This window comes from Serinus canaria, chromosome Z (assembly GCF_022539315.1).
Source record: "Serinus canaria isolate serCan28SL12 chromosome Z, serCan2020, whole genome shotgun sequence".
In the NCBI taxonomy this organism is placed as follows: domain Eukaryota; kingdom Metazoa; phylum Chordata; class Aves; order Passeriformes; family Fringillidae; genus Serinus; species Serinus canaria.
Window position 1 is genome coordinate 4,723,892 of NC_066343.1, and position 15,162 is coordinate 4,739,053.

Consider the following 15,162-nt stretch of genomic DNA (forward strand, 5'->3'; position numbering starts at 1 on the left):
AATTTTCACTGCTGACAGAACAAGGAATCCTTATTAAGGTCTGTATATGTGATGTAAACATCTCTCCATATTTTAGAGAACTAGACTGCATGGTTCTAACAACTCCAATTTGCTCCAACACCTCTTGAAAAACTCCCCAAGCTCTAATATATCTTTAAACTCAATTTCTTAATCTTTTCTATAAAAATTCCTATATTTTCTGAGGACTATCCAGAGTTTTCTTATTATGAAATGCTATCAAACAATGAACTAAAATCTCTGTGTAAATCAATATTTCAAGGTAGATAAGCCCAGCTTGCAGGAAAAAGTTTTTGTTAAAAGCATGAAAGCGCTGTCAGACTGGGTCTCATGCTTAGCTTCAGTAAGAAAACTGGCAACCTTTTGTTTCTGGGCTAGAGACATATGCAGTTTAAAAATAAATCCTATTAGAAAATTTACCAAATAATAAACAGTTTGAATTACTGTGCTTTTTCCATGAGTCTGAAGTTCATAGATGAGGAGAAAGGTGAATCAACTTGCACTGCACTTATCTGTACTCTCTCTGACTTAAAATATAAGGCTACAGTACCCCAGCTGCAGATACATCCAGTATCTGCTCACAGAAGCAGTAAAACAGCCAAGTCAAGTATAAAGTACACTTTCCTTTGGTTAATCCTTCCAAGCTCTGGCAATTGATTTAGAGACTGCTTGAGCTGGAAGTTGGATCATTGTGGTTTATGGGGATACATAGACTATGCTGAGGGTTTTTGTAAGCCTTTTTTAAACCAGATCTGTAATTTAATTAGGTGGAGGCTGTTTTGTGATGTCACAGACTTGTTTTATACAAGGATATGGTTAAGATTTTCCTAATTAACAAAATGAATCTCTGCTATACAGAAGGCCCTGTTATACATTCTCCCCAATGGAAATTCTTTTTTTTTTTTTTTTTTTTTTTTTTTTTTTTTTTTTTTTTTTTTTTGGAAGACAGTAAGTAGAATAATTTTGTTGCTATTAAGCTTGTGAGTCTTAAAATAATTATTAAGGCCAATGTTCTGGAAAAGGAAATAAGATCAGAACAAAAAAAAAAATCAATGTATCTTATTGAATTAGGTAACATCAACTTGCCCCTGGTCTTATATCTATCCTGTGCCTCCACAAGACCCATCAGGAAAATAACCTATTCCGCCTCAGACTACATAGAGACCAATACAGGTATCCAGCCATAAATTCACAAAGATTATGCAGTACATCTTTTATGCAATGTTAAGTGCCTCTATACTACTAGGCATTTAGGAGAAATTACTCAATAATTGTCCTTCCTCCATTCCCCAAATATGTTTTCCTGCACAGGAGACGCTCCTTTACCACTCTGATTTTTAAAATGTATTTCTAGACTTTGAAAATGTGATAAAACTATTACTAGCTGAAAGTGGTAGTGCAATAGGAGTTAAATGTTCTTAATAGTTACAGGTATACCACTGCTTTTCTTTTTCCTGTTTATCACTTCTACAGAGACTTTAGATGGAATCATGCAGATTTCCCTAGTTTTGGTCCTAGTTTCCCCATGTAGCATCTGAAATCTTTGGCTAAGCATATTTGAACTACAGGGGACAAAATACATGCAAGGTTTAACTGATTCTTATAGGCTTTATACAAAGCTGTGCTTTCAGTGAATTATTCTTCTTAGGAAAAGGAAAAGATATTAGGGACAAAATTTCAAGCTTTTAAGAAAAGTCAGCTGAATACAAATTATTTTCCACTATTCTAACAAGTATCCCCAATAAAAACCTGTAATTTTAGCAATTTATTGATACAGACAACACATTTTCACAATTCCTTCAAATGCAAGAAGACATATGCCACGTTTTCTTCTGAAGCTCCCATGCTGCAGAAAACTGAAGCATGGTTACTTCTATGCACATGAAGATTTACTACAAACTTAGCAAGGTTCTGCTCTTGTAGGAGTGTGGTGGGTTTAGGACCACACTTCTATCCTTCAGTGTCTTCTAATATATCCTTAAGGCTCCTTATCTGTACATGGGAGGGCCCCTGGGCATTCCTGGCTGCATCCCTGGAAGGCATGGATTTCCAGGTGGATAGCCTGGCATTCCAGGCCTCCTGGGCCCAGGGGGCCTTGTCACAGCTATGGATGGTGGAGGCAGGTTTCCTCCTCGGCCCTGTGGAGGATAGTGGCCATTCAGGACAGGGCCAGGATGCTGAGAGGAGCTGGCTTCTTGTGGCTGGCCTGTCTTCTTTGATCCATTGTCATCCTGTCCTTTCTTGCTGTCTGAAATGTGTTTGGAGGACAGAATTAACAAATGATCATTCAAATCCAGCTCTCCCTGACAGGGAAATCCAGCAGCTGCCTGACTATCTTAGAGTGCAGTAGAAAGTCTGGGCTTCCCCTGCCCAAACCCGGGCTAATGAACCTTCATGACCTTGGTGCTGTATTTTCCATCAATTTTTCCTGCAAGGCTCCCGTGTGGGTATGTGGGCAATTTGTCAAGATGCACTTAGATATCACCTATCAATGGTGAAGAAGGCAGTAATTACACATGGCTCTTCCAAAGACAATCATCTCTCACCTGGGTTTCCCTCCTAGGCTTGAGGCAGTTTAGTGGCTGTAGGGCATGTGGGCATGATGAGACAAAAGAAACAGCCAGAAAAATCCCTCAGGACAGACTGACACCCACCTGCCCCAGCCAGGCTTTCTGATAAGAGTTGCTTACTGTGTCCTTACTACACCTTCTCCAGGTGAGCCTGGCACTTGTGACAAATACTTTCCTGCATAGTTCTGCATCGACAAAATGTAACAGAAGGGTAGAAGATGTAAACTGTGACTGGTGTGTGATAGATAAGAAGGATCACTGGTGCTTAGATCAGGCTTTTCAGCAGGGTTGTGGCTTTCAATTCAATACAGGTCAGCTTTTTATTTTACTGTTGCTAAGTATAATGCTGCAATATTTCTTTAAAAAGCCAAAGAAAGAAATAGGCTAATATGTGTGATTCATTATTGTGAAAGTGCTTCAGGAGATTATAGCAGAGGATCATGCATACATGAATTACTCATTGTGAGACATTCAGACCAATTTTTACCTTTGTTTGGAGTGGATTCATCTTGCTTGTCTCCTTTAGGCTTTGCCGGTGGTGGTTCTGTCTCAAATGGATTTTCCTCTTGTTCATTTGATTTTTGTGCCTTTTGTTTATTTCTTCTTTTATTTTCTTCTGCTTGCTAATGATAGGGAGACAGATGGAAATTTTCAGTGACCCAAACAGTCTCTCTAATATTTAGTAAAATACAAAAAATCAATAATTCTCTATTCTTACACTCTGTAACTTCTTTTTAAGTTCCAAGTTAGCTTCCTTGTAGGATTTGGATGTTGCATTGAGATAATAAAGGCTCAGCCTAAATTTAAAAAAATAATAGTTTCTTGTTAGACAGTGATTTAAATATAAAGACTCAGAACATTCCATTAGCAACCATTACAGCTGGGATAATATAAGACCTGTATCTTTTTCTCATTTATTGTGCTTAACCAGTTCTAATATTTTGAACTATAATGAACAATTTTTCCTTACATTATGAATAAGGCACTGTTATTTTGGGGGGGAAATGAAAGAAATTATTCTATCCATTAATATTCTACATTCAATCTTACAGTATTTACGAAATATGTTTCAGTAAGTAGTGTTTAACTGTGAAATTACTTCTATAAAATAACTTATAAAAGTTAATTAAGTCTCTTGACATACCTTAAAAATAAGTAAATCATATTTATAAAAACTCCTGAACAAATATAGTAAAGAATCTGAAATACTGTGAAGAAAACAATCAAAATAACATTCCTTTTTTATGTTCAGAGTTTGCTTCCTTCTTCTACTAAGAAAAACACAATATTTTCATTTTTCAGCATATGAAATTACAATTGTGACAACTTTATGAAATAAGTAGCTTTCACTATCCTGATTTATTAAAAAAACATCTGCTATGAAGTCTTTAATTGACATAAGCAATAAATAACTAATTAGCATATGCTGTTTCCTCTGCTTTGCCTGATTTTGCCTTATATTTTTCCTCTTTCTTTTTTTTTTCTGTTTATTTTTAGTGTCTTTACCCTTTACAGCTAAGGGTTAAAATAGAATATGGCATCAAGTGAATCTTGGCAAAATTTCAGCTCAATATTTCATATTGCTCATATGAAATCCTTTTGTAATTTCTATTGTGTTCTGTAATGTCTACATTTACTTGCAGTTTTGCAATGCAGAGTTAAATTCTAGTGTGTCTTTGTATAGAATTAAATTTTAATTCAGCAGTGGGCTAAATAACAAATGTAATAACCCTATCAAGCAAGTTAAAATGCCCGGATGAAATAGGACTCAATAAAATCTCCAAGGACAAATATTCCAGGGCCATTTTTCTTTATCAAATAATGAGTTACTCACAAAAACCTCTACTAGCCTTGTTTCACAGTCTCAAAAACTCTGTCCCATGCCCCTGTCCCAATAATACAGAGTACAGTCTTTATCAATTAAAGGCATTGAAGATGATTCACTGAAAGTTGCTGAGAATAACTGTGCTCCATGATGATCATGTTTCTATTGAACTTGTTAAGGATTTATGATGTGCTGTTCTGCATACTGGACAATGTCAGCATTACAAATTCCTTGTGGGCCTTTTGCATTTTTATAGTTTTCTATATTTTAAGTATTACTAAATAAAAAAGAAAGACATTGAACAAAAAAGAGATATCAACCTTTCTGCAAATACATATTAAGTAGGTTAAAAGAAAAGACTCATTAATTGTTCAAGTCTCTCATCACTGCACAATTAGCACTGCATTTCTAAGATATTCAGGCAGTGATGATTCAGAGTGAAAGAAACTCATCAGACCTTAGATACAGCAAGCATTGAGTTAATATTCTGTACGTACACCATCAGCAATATAAAGGGTAGGATAAGTCCAGGGTTAGAGGCATAACCAAATACCTTCCCAAACCAGGAAGGAAAGTCGTGCTCCAAAGTTTCTGATATGACTTCAAACATTCTAGTCTTCCCACTATTAAACAGAAAAGTTGACAATATCACATACAAGGATTATGGCAACTATGAATACATAAGCTAATCACATCACATCAAACCTGGAAAAAGGATAATATATGTTAACATTATTTAAAACTTTACACTCTGAAGATAATATTGTCTAAAGTAGTATTTATGTACTCAATGGGGAAAAAATACACCAAAATTCTTATTGTATGCTAATGGATTTTGCCATTTTACCACCCAAATTATTCCTCAGTGAATCAGTGTATGAGTTGTGAACTCTATACCATCAACCAATGAACAAAGCATTATTTGTGCTCTATGAAGACATAGGGGAAAAATTTCAAATCCTGTTTTTTAGGTTTAACAAGCAAAAAGTGGTCTGCAATTATGTTCCACCTAATTCTTCTTTCTTTGGTGTGTGACCAATGCTACACAATTAGTGGCTGTGTTTCAGGATATTTTTGTTGTTGTTGAAGCAATCTAGTTACCTTCATATGTAATTGTTCCAGCTTATTTATAAAATTATTTTCTCCTTAAACTATTTCCCTTCTGAAGTGTGTCAACAGATGTTCTGAAAATCCCTTTCTTTGCCTTTTTCTATGCCTCAGGGCACAGAAGTTGGTCATTTTTAACCTGGACAAGACTGGCAGAATGGGTCTATGTTTAGTTTTACTTAATTGTAGGAATTGTCACCAAATTGCCACGTGATTGTCCAGACATTGAAGTTTCCTGTCACTGCTTTTTAGTCTGGTAAAGAGTTTCTGACAAATGGGTCTTTTTCAAAACTTGTTCTCAATGTTTACACTTTTTCAATTAATATAAAAATTTTGCAGGTAGGATTCTTCTCTTCTTTCTCTCTATTTGCCCTACCCACTCACAATAGATGAGAAATTCCATCCTCTGCTCTCCTCATGCTCTTCAGCATGCACAAAGCCTTTTCTGCTGCACTATTGCTGATTCTGTCCTGTCTTCCCTACTCCTGGCAAGTCTCTGTTGAATTGTGTATGTTGCTTTAATGAATGGACTAAAATTTAGAAAAAAACCCCTAAAACTAAACCCCAAATGATTCACAAATTTCAAAAAGAATGGGACACTGAGTTACCAACAGGAAAATGTTTTGGTTTTTAAATGTAGAGGAATGCTTTACCAGTATTTATTCACTGGCTATTCCACTGTAGCATTACCTACACTGAGGCTGAGTGAACCTTCATCAGTTTCAAGTGCTCCACATCAAAAGTTACATTGAAGGTTTCACTTTTTGATTAAGAACATGACAGAGAAAAAATGGCAAGAATTATCCTTCTCATTTGGAAGAGTAATCTCACCATTTAGTTAATACCCAATTCAATTACAGCTGCTACTCAAATCTGACTTCAAATATTTCCCTCAATATGTTTTTGCTAGGACTCCAAAAAAAAAAAATCTTAATTTGTATGTCATGTTTTGTTGTAAGTTCTCTAAACTCAAACAATTTTCTGTGCCATCAGAATTTTTTTCATGTCATGTTGTTCTCCCTTTTAGGCACTAATGACAATCTCTGTTATTTTGCCTTTCACCAAATTTATTGTGGTGAAACTTCTGCTCCTTTACAAAGTGCACTGGGGATCACACAGATTTTAAACATTTTACAACAGTAATCTATTATTTAAACCTTTCCTTGCAACCAGAATGCCTTTTTTTATGGTTCTCCCACTCTTGCTTTGTTAATATTTTGTTCAAAAACAGAGGCTAAAGACTTTTAAAATTTTTAATTTCTTGTCTTGTCTATTGTCAAGTGATGCAACTCATTATAATGTATCTCCTGTTACCTGGCAGTAAAGATGATTCAAATGATCCTAGACTTTCCAGGTACTGTGCACAGAAGGGGAAAGTGTGGCACAGTCTAAACTACCTTGAATTCAAGATGTGTTTGCAGGGCAGGCCTGAGTGTTTAGAAAAAGATCCATGACTGTGGAGGCCTTAAAGACTTCAGAAACAAATTCAGCTTCACAGTGGTAGTACAGACACATGAAATTTTGTGAGCTGGAGAGAGTCAAGGCATTCAAAGACTAAACCCCAGTATATTTATCACACCCTCACACATTCTGATCTGCCCTTCGTACAGGGCATGCAGACATTTCCTAAAAGCCATCTCTTTCAAACAGGTCACTACTCTACATTATAAGAATAATTTTTCTTCAGTGCAGCAGTAATACTATTTTTCTTTTTTTCATTGAAATTTACAAAAATAAAAGTTTTTCTATTCTACACCTCAGATAAAACTTCCTAAAGAATTAGTCAGTTTTCCAGGATTCCTGCTTTGGGAATTATCCACAATGAGAAATACATCACAATTAAACACTCAGCATATAGCATAGCAGGTGCTAATGATTGTCTTAGAGGCACTTTTCATTACTGCATCATTCACTGTGATATGTGGAAGCAGTCCATTTCAACAATTGCAAAAGGTGGAGGTAAAATGCAAAGAACCTGAAAGGACCACAGTCAAAAGATGGTGGGATGGAGACAATGGTGTACACAGCAGGCAGTGTGGAGAGAAAAAGGATGAAAAGCAGCATGGCCATGTAGAAGTTATTGGATCTGGAAGCCTTGAAGACTCGTTCTTGGGGGACATTGCAGCACATCACTGCCCAGCACTGCAGGTACATCGATGTGTGGAGGCGGAACACGTTGATTGCTGGGAGACATGGAGCATAAAAAGATCCCATCCTAGAAGAGAAGCACGTAAATAAAATAACCACTATGTTATAGGACTTCTGTCTGTCCAAGTACGCCACAGATTCCCTTTGTCAATGTGTTTTGCACAATGTGCACTTAGAAATTCATATAGCCAACTTTATGGGGTTTTTTAACTGGTGTTTGCTCTTTTTAAAAAAAGGTTGAATGAGTAGAAAGAGAATTATCTGTATGAACTTTCTGTTACAAAGTTCTCTTTCTCTGCAAATTAAATGAGGGCTTGGTGAAAAGTTATTCATCTCTTAATTTTTCCAGGTAGCATCTTGCTTGTATTGCATCAAAAAAGGACAGCCTTTTTTAAAAAACTGGTATTACCAATTCCTACAGCTAGGTATAAACAAAATAATTTCATTCATAATTTACTATTTTTATTGATATACTAGCACTTTTTTTAGAAGGATATTTTTGCTTAATTGACATTTATTTTAGCTGCTGTTGCCAGGTTAATTTAGTGCTTCATGCCAACAGTCTGTTATTGACTCTGTAAATTCTTATGTCATGCTGACTTAAGAGCAGCTAAATTCATTTTCCTGGCCAAATGGTACAGAATACAAGAGATTGGGAACTTACTTCTTCCTTAATCCTTGCCCTTGGGATCAGGTGACAAGGTGATCAAGCTAAGTTTCTTTGCCCCTGAGTGCCTCAGACATTTGATTTGGAAACAGGAAATATATTTACATTAGGGTTGGAAAGACCTGAGTACAGAAAAATTATGGGCTTTATTATATTAATATATCCCCTTCCTATTTTCATGTATCTTAAATGAAAAGATAAAGGGCTTTACTGAAGGGACCGATTTAACCTCATAAAAAGCCTGATCAGCCAAGTCATATTAAATGTGAAAAATTAGGCCTTAGCAAGAATTGAGAAGTGAAACGCTTGCAGAGAACAGTTCCTGAGGAAGACTGAGCACGTTGCATGAGGACTCTACATGCTGCTGTTTCTTACCATCCATGTAAAATCCAAAAATAAAATGAAAGCCTACACCTTTCCTCCTCTACATCTGAGGACTAATGCTGCAGCAATAGCGTTGCTTACACATTCATGTGACTGCACAGATAAGTATAAATACTTAAGGTCTTTTTGTGCAGGAAGAGGGGAAAAGAATGGTAAGGTTCACTAAAAGGCTAAATTTCAAAGCAAAACACTACAGCCAGCAGTCAGTGACCAAAAACGTAAATTTAATCTATGCAGATTTTTGCTGGTTGGTTTTATCAACTCAGTGCAAAATCCTGATATATCTGGTCTAATAATCTCAGTCCATAACTAGTTTTATCGCATATACTCGCATATACTATCAAATTAAAGAAATGGGATAGGGTCAGGATTTCAGAAGAGTCCTTCAAAGATACAGATAAATACGACCATCCTGCAGATACAACATGCTTTGCCACACCTACCAGATCATGCCTTGGTTAAAGATCAGTCCCAGCACATTGCCACTTATATCAAACTCAGAATATGATGGCTGAAAGAAATGATACAAATGTTTTCATTAGGTTTGCACAAAGGGTTTTAAGATGAGTTAGAGCAGATGAAAACTCTCTCTTTGAGGAGTAGCAGCACAGTGGCATCATTTGGCAAGGCCTCTTGCTGCATCTCATCACTGAATCACTAAATAAATTATAACTCAAGGCTACAAGGTAGTCTCTAATATAGTTTGCAGCATTTTACTGGAAATCTTTCCAACATTTGTACAGAGGCAGGTGCTAATGGAAAAGTCAAGATTATTCTGGGTACTGGATAAATCTTAAAGAAATAATTCAAAAAGTTTCTATTGGAATGGCCTCTGGTTGTCAAAATACTTTGTCCTCCAGTATAGCAGCAGCAGTGAAATTTCATGTGATGAATGTGACTTAATTGATTTAATACCCAATTGTACTCTTGCACTTTTTTTCTTTCTTTTTTTTTAAATTACAACAATTGCACTTTTAGTTCTCCTTTTAACTTTGATAGAGGTTGCCAATCATTTTCTTTTATGGATATCTTATTTCTAATTTCAGTGTTTGATTCTAACTTTTCCTTTAGGATTCAGAACTCTAAGAACTTTATAGGGTCTCATTATCTCTTTCTTTGCTGAAGAAAGCCCTGTATCATTCATTTTTATTTCCAGTGCGGACACATAAATACCATAAAAATTGTTTAGTCTTTTATTTCTGAACTAATAATTTGACCCTTCATTCTGTTTTCCAAATCTTTAATCACTTACTAATCTCTTATTTTACCTTAATTATTAATTTCTTATTTATTAAAATTTCCAGTTGTAAACATTGAATACATTGAATTTAGGCAGCAGATGTTATTTTGTGTCCATATGCAACAGATCAAAACTTTCTGCTAAGAAATTGATGGCTTTAAACGTTTTGTTTGCACCTAAAAGTCTATTTCAAATATATTATTTATATATTTATAAATATTATTTATATATCTATACAGTATAACAGGTATCTTATGATTCACCATTATGATGGACAAAAGACCATGAATAAAGCATATATTCCAGTTAATAATTATATTGATAACTGATAGAAGGTAAGAGAGGCATGAGATGCAAAAATAACAATTCCCTTACAGCTGGAACAAGACGAAGTCATTCTACTGAAGTATTCAATTAAAGCCACAATTTCGACTTTTACTGTGCTGTGCTGTTGGAATAACTGAAGTTTCTGCAGTTTTTCTGTGTAATTCTGTGCATATACACATATATATATGTTTACAGTGAAGTGATATATTTATGTCACATGTATTTATGAATCTGCTAACATAAGGGGAAAAATTAAAGAGATTACTAATATTACACTTGAAAAGCAGTTGACTAAAGAGATCTGTGTAGGTTAGAATATCAAAAGAAACATGGGTTTAATAAGAATGATAGAGAATCCAATAATGTATGACTGCTTTTTGTAACATAGGTGCTAGCATTAACAGATTAAGTAATTTGAAATCCAGTTTTTAAACAAATAGAAATAAGGTCTTCCCACACAACATGCAAGTTAGTCTCTGGAATTCTTCACCATCTTGATGATCAAAAATATTTTTCTTGTACCAAAAGACTGAAAATTAATGGATATATGTCCATGGCCACTAACCACAGAGACATAGGTATAGCTACTTCCTAAGGAAGATTTTCAAATTAGTTGTTTCCAGAAATTCAGTGATTTCCAGTTTCAGCTTCCACTTCCAGCTGTTGTTTCAGGCAGCTTACTGGACCTAGAGACCACAACGGACCAGACCATTACAGATATACCTATACACTGCCAAATAAAAATGTCAATTATAAAATGGTTTCAGGATCCCCTACAAGCAGATGTGTTGCTGCCAATTTTTCTGCTCTTGCAATATTCAAACTCCTTCTATTTGATTTTGATATCATAACAGTTATCACCTGTTTGACCAAAACCTGACTAACTGGTAGTCTTTGTATCCATCCCCACACTAGTCCTTCTGGAATGTAAAACATAAAAATATTGCTGACATTTCATGGGAGTCAGCAAGTAAGAATGAGATTGCTGCACCAGAAACAATAATTTTTTAACAGAAAACATGAAAACTTTCACTTCCTCTGGAAAACTGAGATTTCCCAAGATGCATTTCTTAGCAAGGTGAGAAAATTTAAATATATGAAGATAAAATTTGACAAAAAAGGGTGAAAATTACAGCTATGGTGACTGCTTATGTAGCAGTACCCTCGATAGTCTTAAATTACGTAGCCCTTTTCTATACTTCTCAGTAAGTACAAAAGAGGCTTCCGGAGTTTCACAAGCTCTGACAATACCATGATTATTACTTAAAAAATGAAAAACAGCATCAGACCCTGAAAGAATAAGTAGCTGGCAAATTTAACTTGGATCAGGTTAGTGTGAGACTGCAAGTCCCAACTCCCAAGTGAAGAGTTCTATGCCTGCTTATGTTATGGGCCTTACTAATTTTACATCAGCCAAACTAATTCTAAAGAAATGCAGATGTATCTATATATAGATATCTATATCTATATCTATATCTATATCTATATCTATATCTATATCTATATCTATATATAGTAATACTTCTGGAACAGGATCTTTCATATTTTTCTCCACAAGAACTATGTGCTTGAAGACCCTATCCAATCAATGAGATTATGTTCTGTGAAATGTTAAAATAGTAAATGTGTGAAAAATATGTGTTCTTACAAAGAAAATAAAATTTGCTCTTATAAAATAAAATAAAATAAATAAAGAAGTCCTAAAATTACCAAGGTCTAAAGAAGAAAAAAGTTAATAAGACAGAAGCAAATTCAAGAAAAACACCATGTAGTTCAGGAGTTTTGAAGTTGGTGTATCTAACCAAAAGTTAACTCTGTAGCATTGGAAGGAAAATGGGCTTTATTACGAAATTGTGAAGTGATGGATAGAAAAGACTTTTAAAATCAGATACTTACAAATCCGTACTCCAAATCCCAGCACCAGCAATAATTGAAAAACCTAACAAAGACGGCTCTCAAAAAATCGCCGATTAGAATTGTGATGTATGTTGTCATCATGTCAGAGACTGTCAGGCGCACAAATTCCTGTTAGAGCAACATTCTCTTTTAAAAATACATTTAAGCAATTAATAGTTACAATAATAAGTTAATTCTGTACTAGATCTTTAATTGTGCTTATCCTTTTTCAGCATGGACAAAACTCTTGACCTTCCTACATTCTCTGATTCAGTAATGTGCCAGAACTACTGCCCCTCATTTTCTAGAGTTCTTAAGCTGCTTTTGACCTCTTTGAGAAGATTAAAAAAAAAAAAAAAAAAAAACAACAAAAACTGAATGGCTTCTTTCTCAAGGAGTTTCAATTTCCAGTGGATATGGAGAGGAAAGAAGAAAGTCCAAATTCAAATTCACATGCCTCTACTTGTATTTTAGGCTTTTTTTGTTTCACTAAAACTTGCTGTAACAGGCCTTACCCCAACAGCCCAGAAAGCTATTAGTCTCCCTGGTAAGAAATTAAGGGTAAAATTATTTCAGTTATGAGCATTTGGTGTTCTTAGCTTCCTATTCAGCATCAGAGAAAAGAGAGGGGATAATTTTTATGCCTATATGGTCTCTGCTGAAGATTTATTCATTCAGGAGGACAGATTGTCAGAGTGATGGAGAAACTTCAAAATTAATTCAATATTGAATTTGTCATGGACAAATCAACAACAATGAAATAGGAAAAAAATAGAGGGAAAGGGTATGTAAGAAAATTGTTTGGAAACCACATTTTATAGTAGTGGGTCAATAAAAATGAATGTTCAACTGAATCTAATAAAATATATTAGCAGATTTTCCACTAAACTTTTTTTTGTCCTTTGGCATTATTTTACTTGGCTAAAGACAGAGATGCCTTCTCAAAAGCAAACTGTTGTAAGAGCTGTCTTACATATATGTCCTTTTTGAGCTACTCCTTTATTTTTTCAAAATTAGAAGACAAGCAAGGCAAAGATGGCATCAGGAAGATGAAAATAAATTAAGAGGATGGAGGAAAGGAGAAGGAAAAAGTAAATGCTTTCAATTCTGTCAATTAACAGAAGAAAGAATTTGCTGTTAGACAGGATTCAAAGAAAATAAAATAATTTTTTAAAAACTTTTAGCTCAAGAGAAGTCCCCCATCTGCTTCTCCTCGCATTGTCTCACTTATTAGCCAAAGTAAAAAGGATTTAGAGATCATATCCTGTAAGAGACTGTATGACATATTTTCAAATCTGAGCTCCAAGCAGTTACATTACCTGTCCTACCATTGTTTCCCAACATGGTCCTCTGGGGACATCAGCAGGATCCACCTGTATTGGAGGAGCAGTGGAATTCTCTGGAATAGTACCATTGTACAGACTGGCCTCCCATATTGTCATGTTATATTTGACTATCTTTTCTTCTTCCAACTAAGTAAAGAAATAAAGTAGGGGGAAAAAAATCAACATGAGCTTGTTACCAACCCTCAGGCTTGTCTATTCCAAAATTCCCATTGCTAACTTAGGTAAATGTAATTTGTAGAACAGAAATAAAAGAGTGCCTTTCACTCATATGTTGTGACTGACTGGAGTGTCTCAATGTTGCCCAGCAACCTGTCAAACATAGTGAAGGGAAGAAAATATCTTGCCTTGAGGTTGATTTCATCCATTAGGGCAATAATGAAAGTGTAGAGATTGCCAAGGAAAAGAGCAAAGATTCTTCCCAGCTGCCATCTTAAAGCTATTCGAGGGTGGTAATTTTCCAGAGAACTGATTACATCAAATAAAGTTGGACAGAACATTCCTAAAAGTGACATAACTGTGTTCACCTGAGGAGGAGGAAAAAGTTTACAGTGAAATGTTAGAGACAAAATATTTTATTAATTCTGATTTGGGTGAAAAATATATTTCCATTACTACTTTTTATTTGGTATTTGATGTAATAAAAAACAAAATCCAATCTAAGTACCACAAGTTGAAAAAATCCACACACAGTCCCAGTCTGCCTCTTTCCACTAATTTCCCCCTTCTACAGCACACTAGACATTTATATCTGAACTGTGTTCTGCCAGAACTAGGAACTGCTGATATGGAGAGAGAGATAAAAAAATTTACTTTAAAGAGAGATAAGGAGAGTCAGAGAGAAAAATGTCTTTTCCACAAAGTCATCAGCATCCCCTTATTATGCTGTGAACCTCAGGAATACATGACACAAAATATATTTACCCAGGATTTCTCCATTGTATATAAACCATGTTTAATCTCTTAATGACTCTAGTGTAACGAAATTTTCTACAAAAGCAGCTTAACACTTTCATGAAGAATGTAGATTTTTAGATCTTGCTTCTTCCTTGCACATAGGACCTGCACTTTTGTTTACTCAATATTGTACATTGGGTGTTGGGATTTTTTTCTGATCAAATCCTCAATTCATATATTAATGATGCAAACATAAGAAAATTTGATCTATAGAATAAGAAAAATGTGTGAATTTCACTCAGAAGCCAAATATATTTATGCAATTAAATATTAATATCCAATGAAGGGCAATGTTTTGTACTCAAAAATATGTCAATTACCTGTCAATAGGAAATTTTTTAACTAAATAATGTCAGTATTGTTTTACCCACTCTGCTTTAGAGACACAGCTGCTCCAGATCTGAGTTCTGCCACCTTAGAAGTATATTTTTATTACAGAAACAAAAGCAAAACTATGAACATAAAGACAAATCTCACCTGCTTTTCAGATTACAGCATAAACTAATATAACAGCCTTTGGTAGCCCAGTTCTTGTTAGTACTAATCTGTTACCACACCTTTAAACTGAGAGAAAGCTCTGTCGTTTCAGAGATTGTGTTGCCTTAAATCAAGAAGTTTGTACAAAATTTTTCCTTTCCTATCAAACTAAAATGTGATAACCACTAACTCAATCCACTCTC

General features: G+C 34.9%; 1 protein-coding gene across 1 annotated transcript in view; it reads right to left on the reverse strand.

The window, feature by feature from the left end:
- Positions 1-2,006: 2,006 nt before the first annotated feature.
- The window catches only part of TMC1 (transmembrane channel like 1), a 55,741-nt gene continuing 42,585 nt past the window's right edge, over positions 2,007-15,162 (reverse strand). The window contains exons 12-20 of the mRNA XM_018922838.3: positions 13,873-14,052; positions 13,502-13,654; positions 12,183-12,311; positions 9,163-9,230; positions 7,496-7,735; positions 4,911-5,036; positions 3,307-3,385; positions 3,076-3,211; positions 2,007-2,266 (exon numbers count right to left, since the gene is read on the reverse strand). Coding sequence (XP_018778383.1) covers positions 2,007-2,266; positions 3,076-3,211; positions 3,307-3,385; positions 4,911-5,036; positions 7,496-7,735; positions 9,163-9,230; positions 12,183-12,311; positions 13,502-13,654; positions 13,873-14,052 — 1,371 coding nt within the window. The remainder of the gene's footprint in view (positions 2,267-3,075; positions 3,212-3,306; positions 3,386-4,910; positions 5,037-7,495; positions 7,736-9,162; positions 9,231-12,182; positions 12,312-13,501; positions 13,655-13,872; positions 14,053-15,162) is intronic.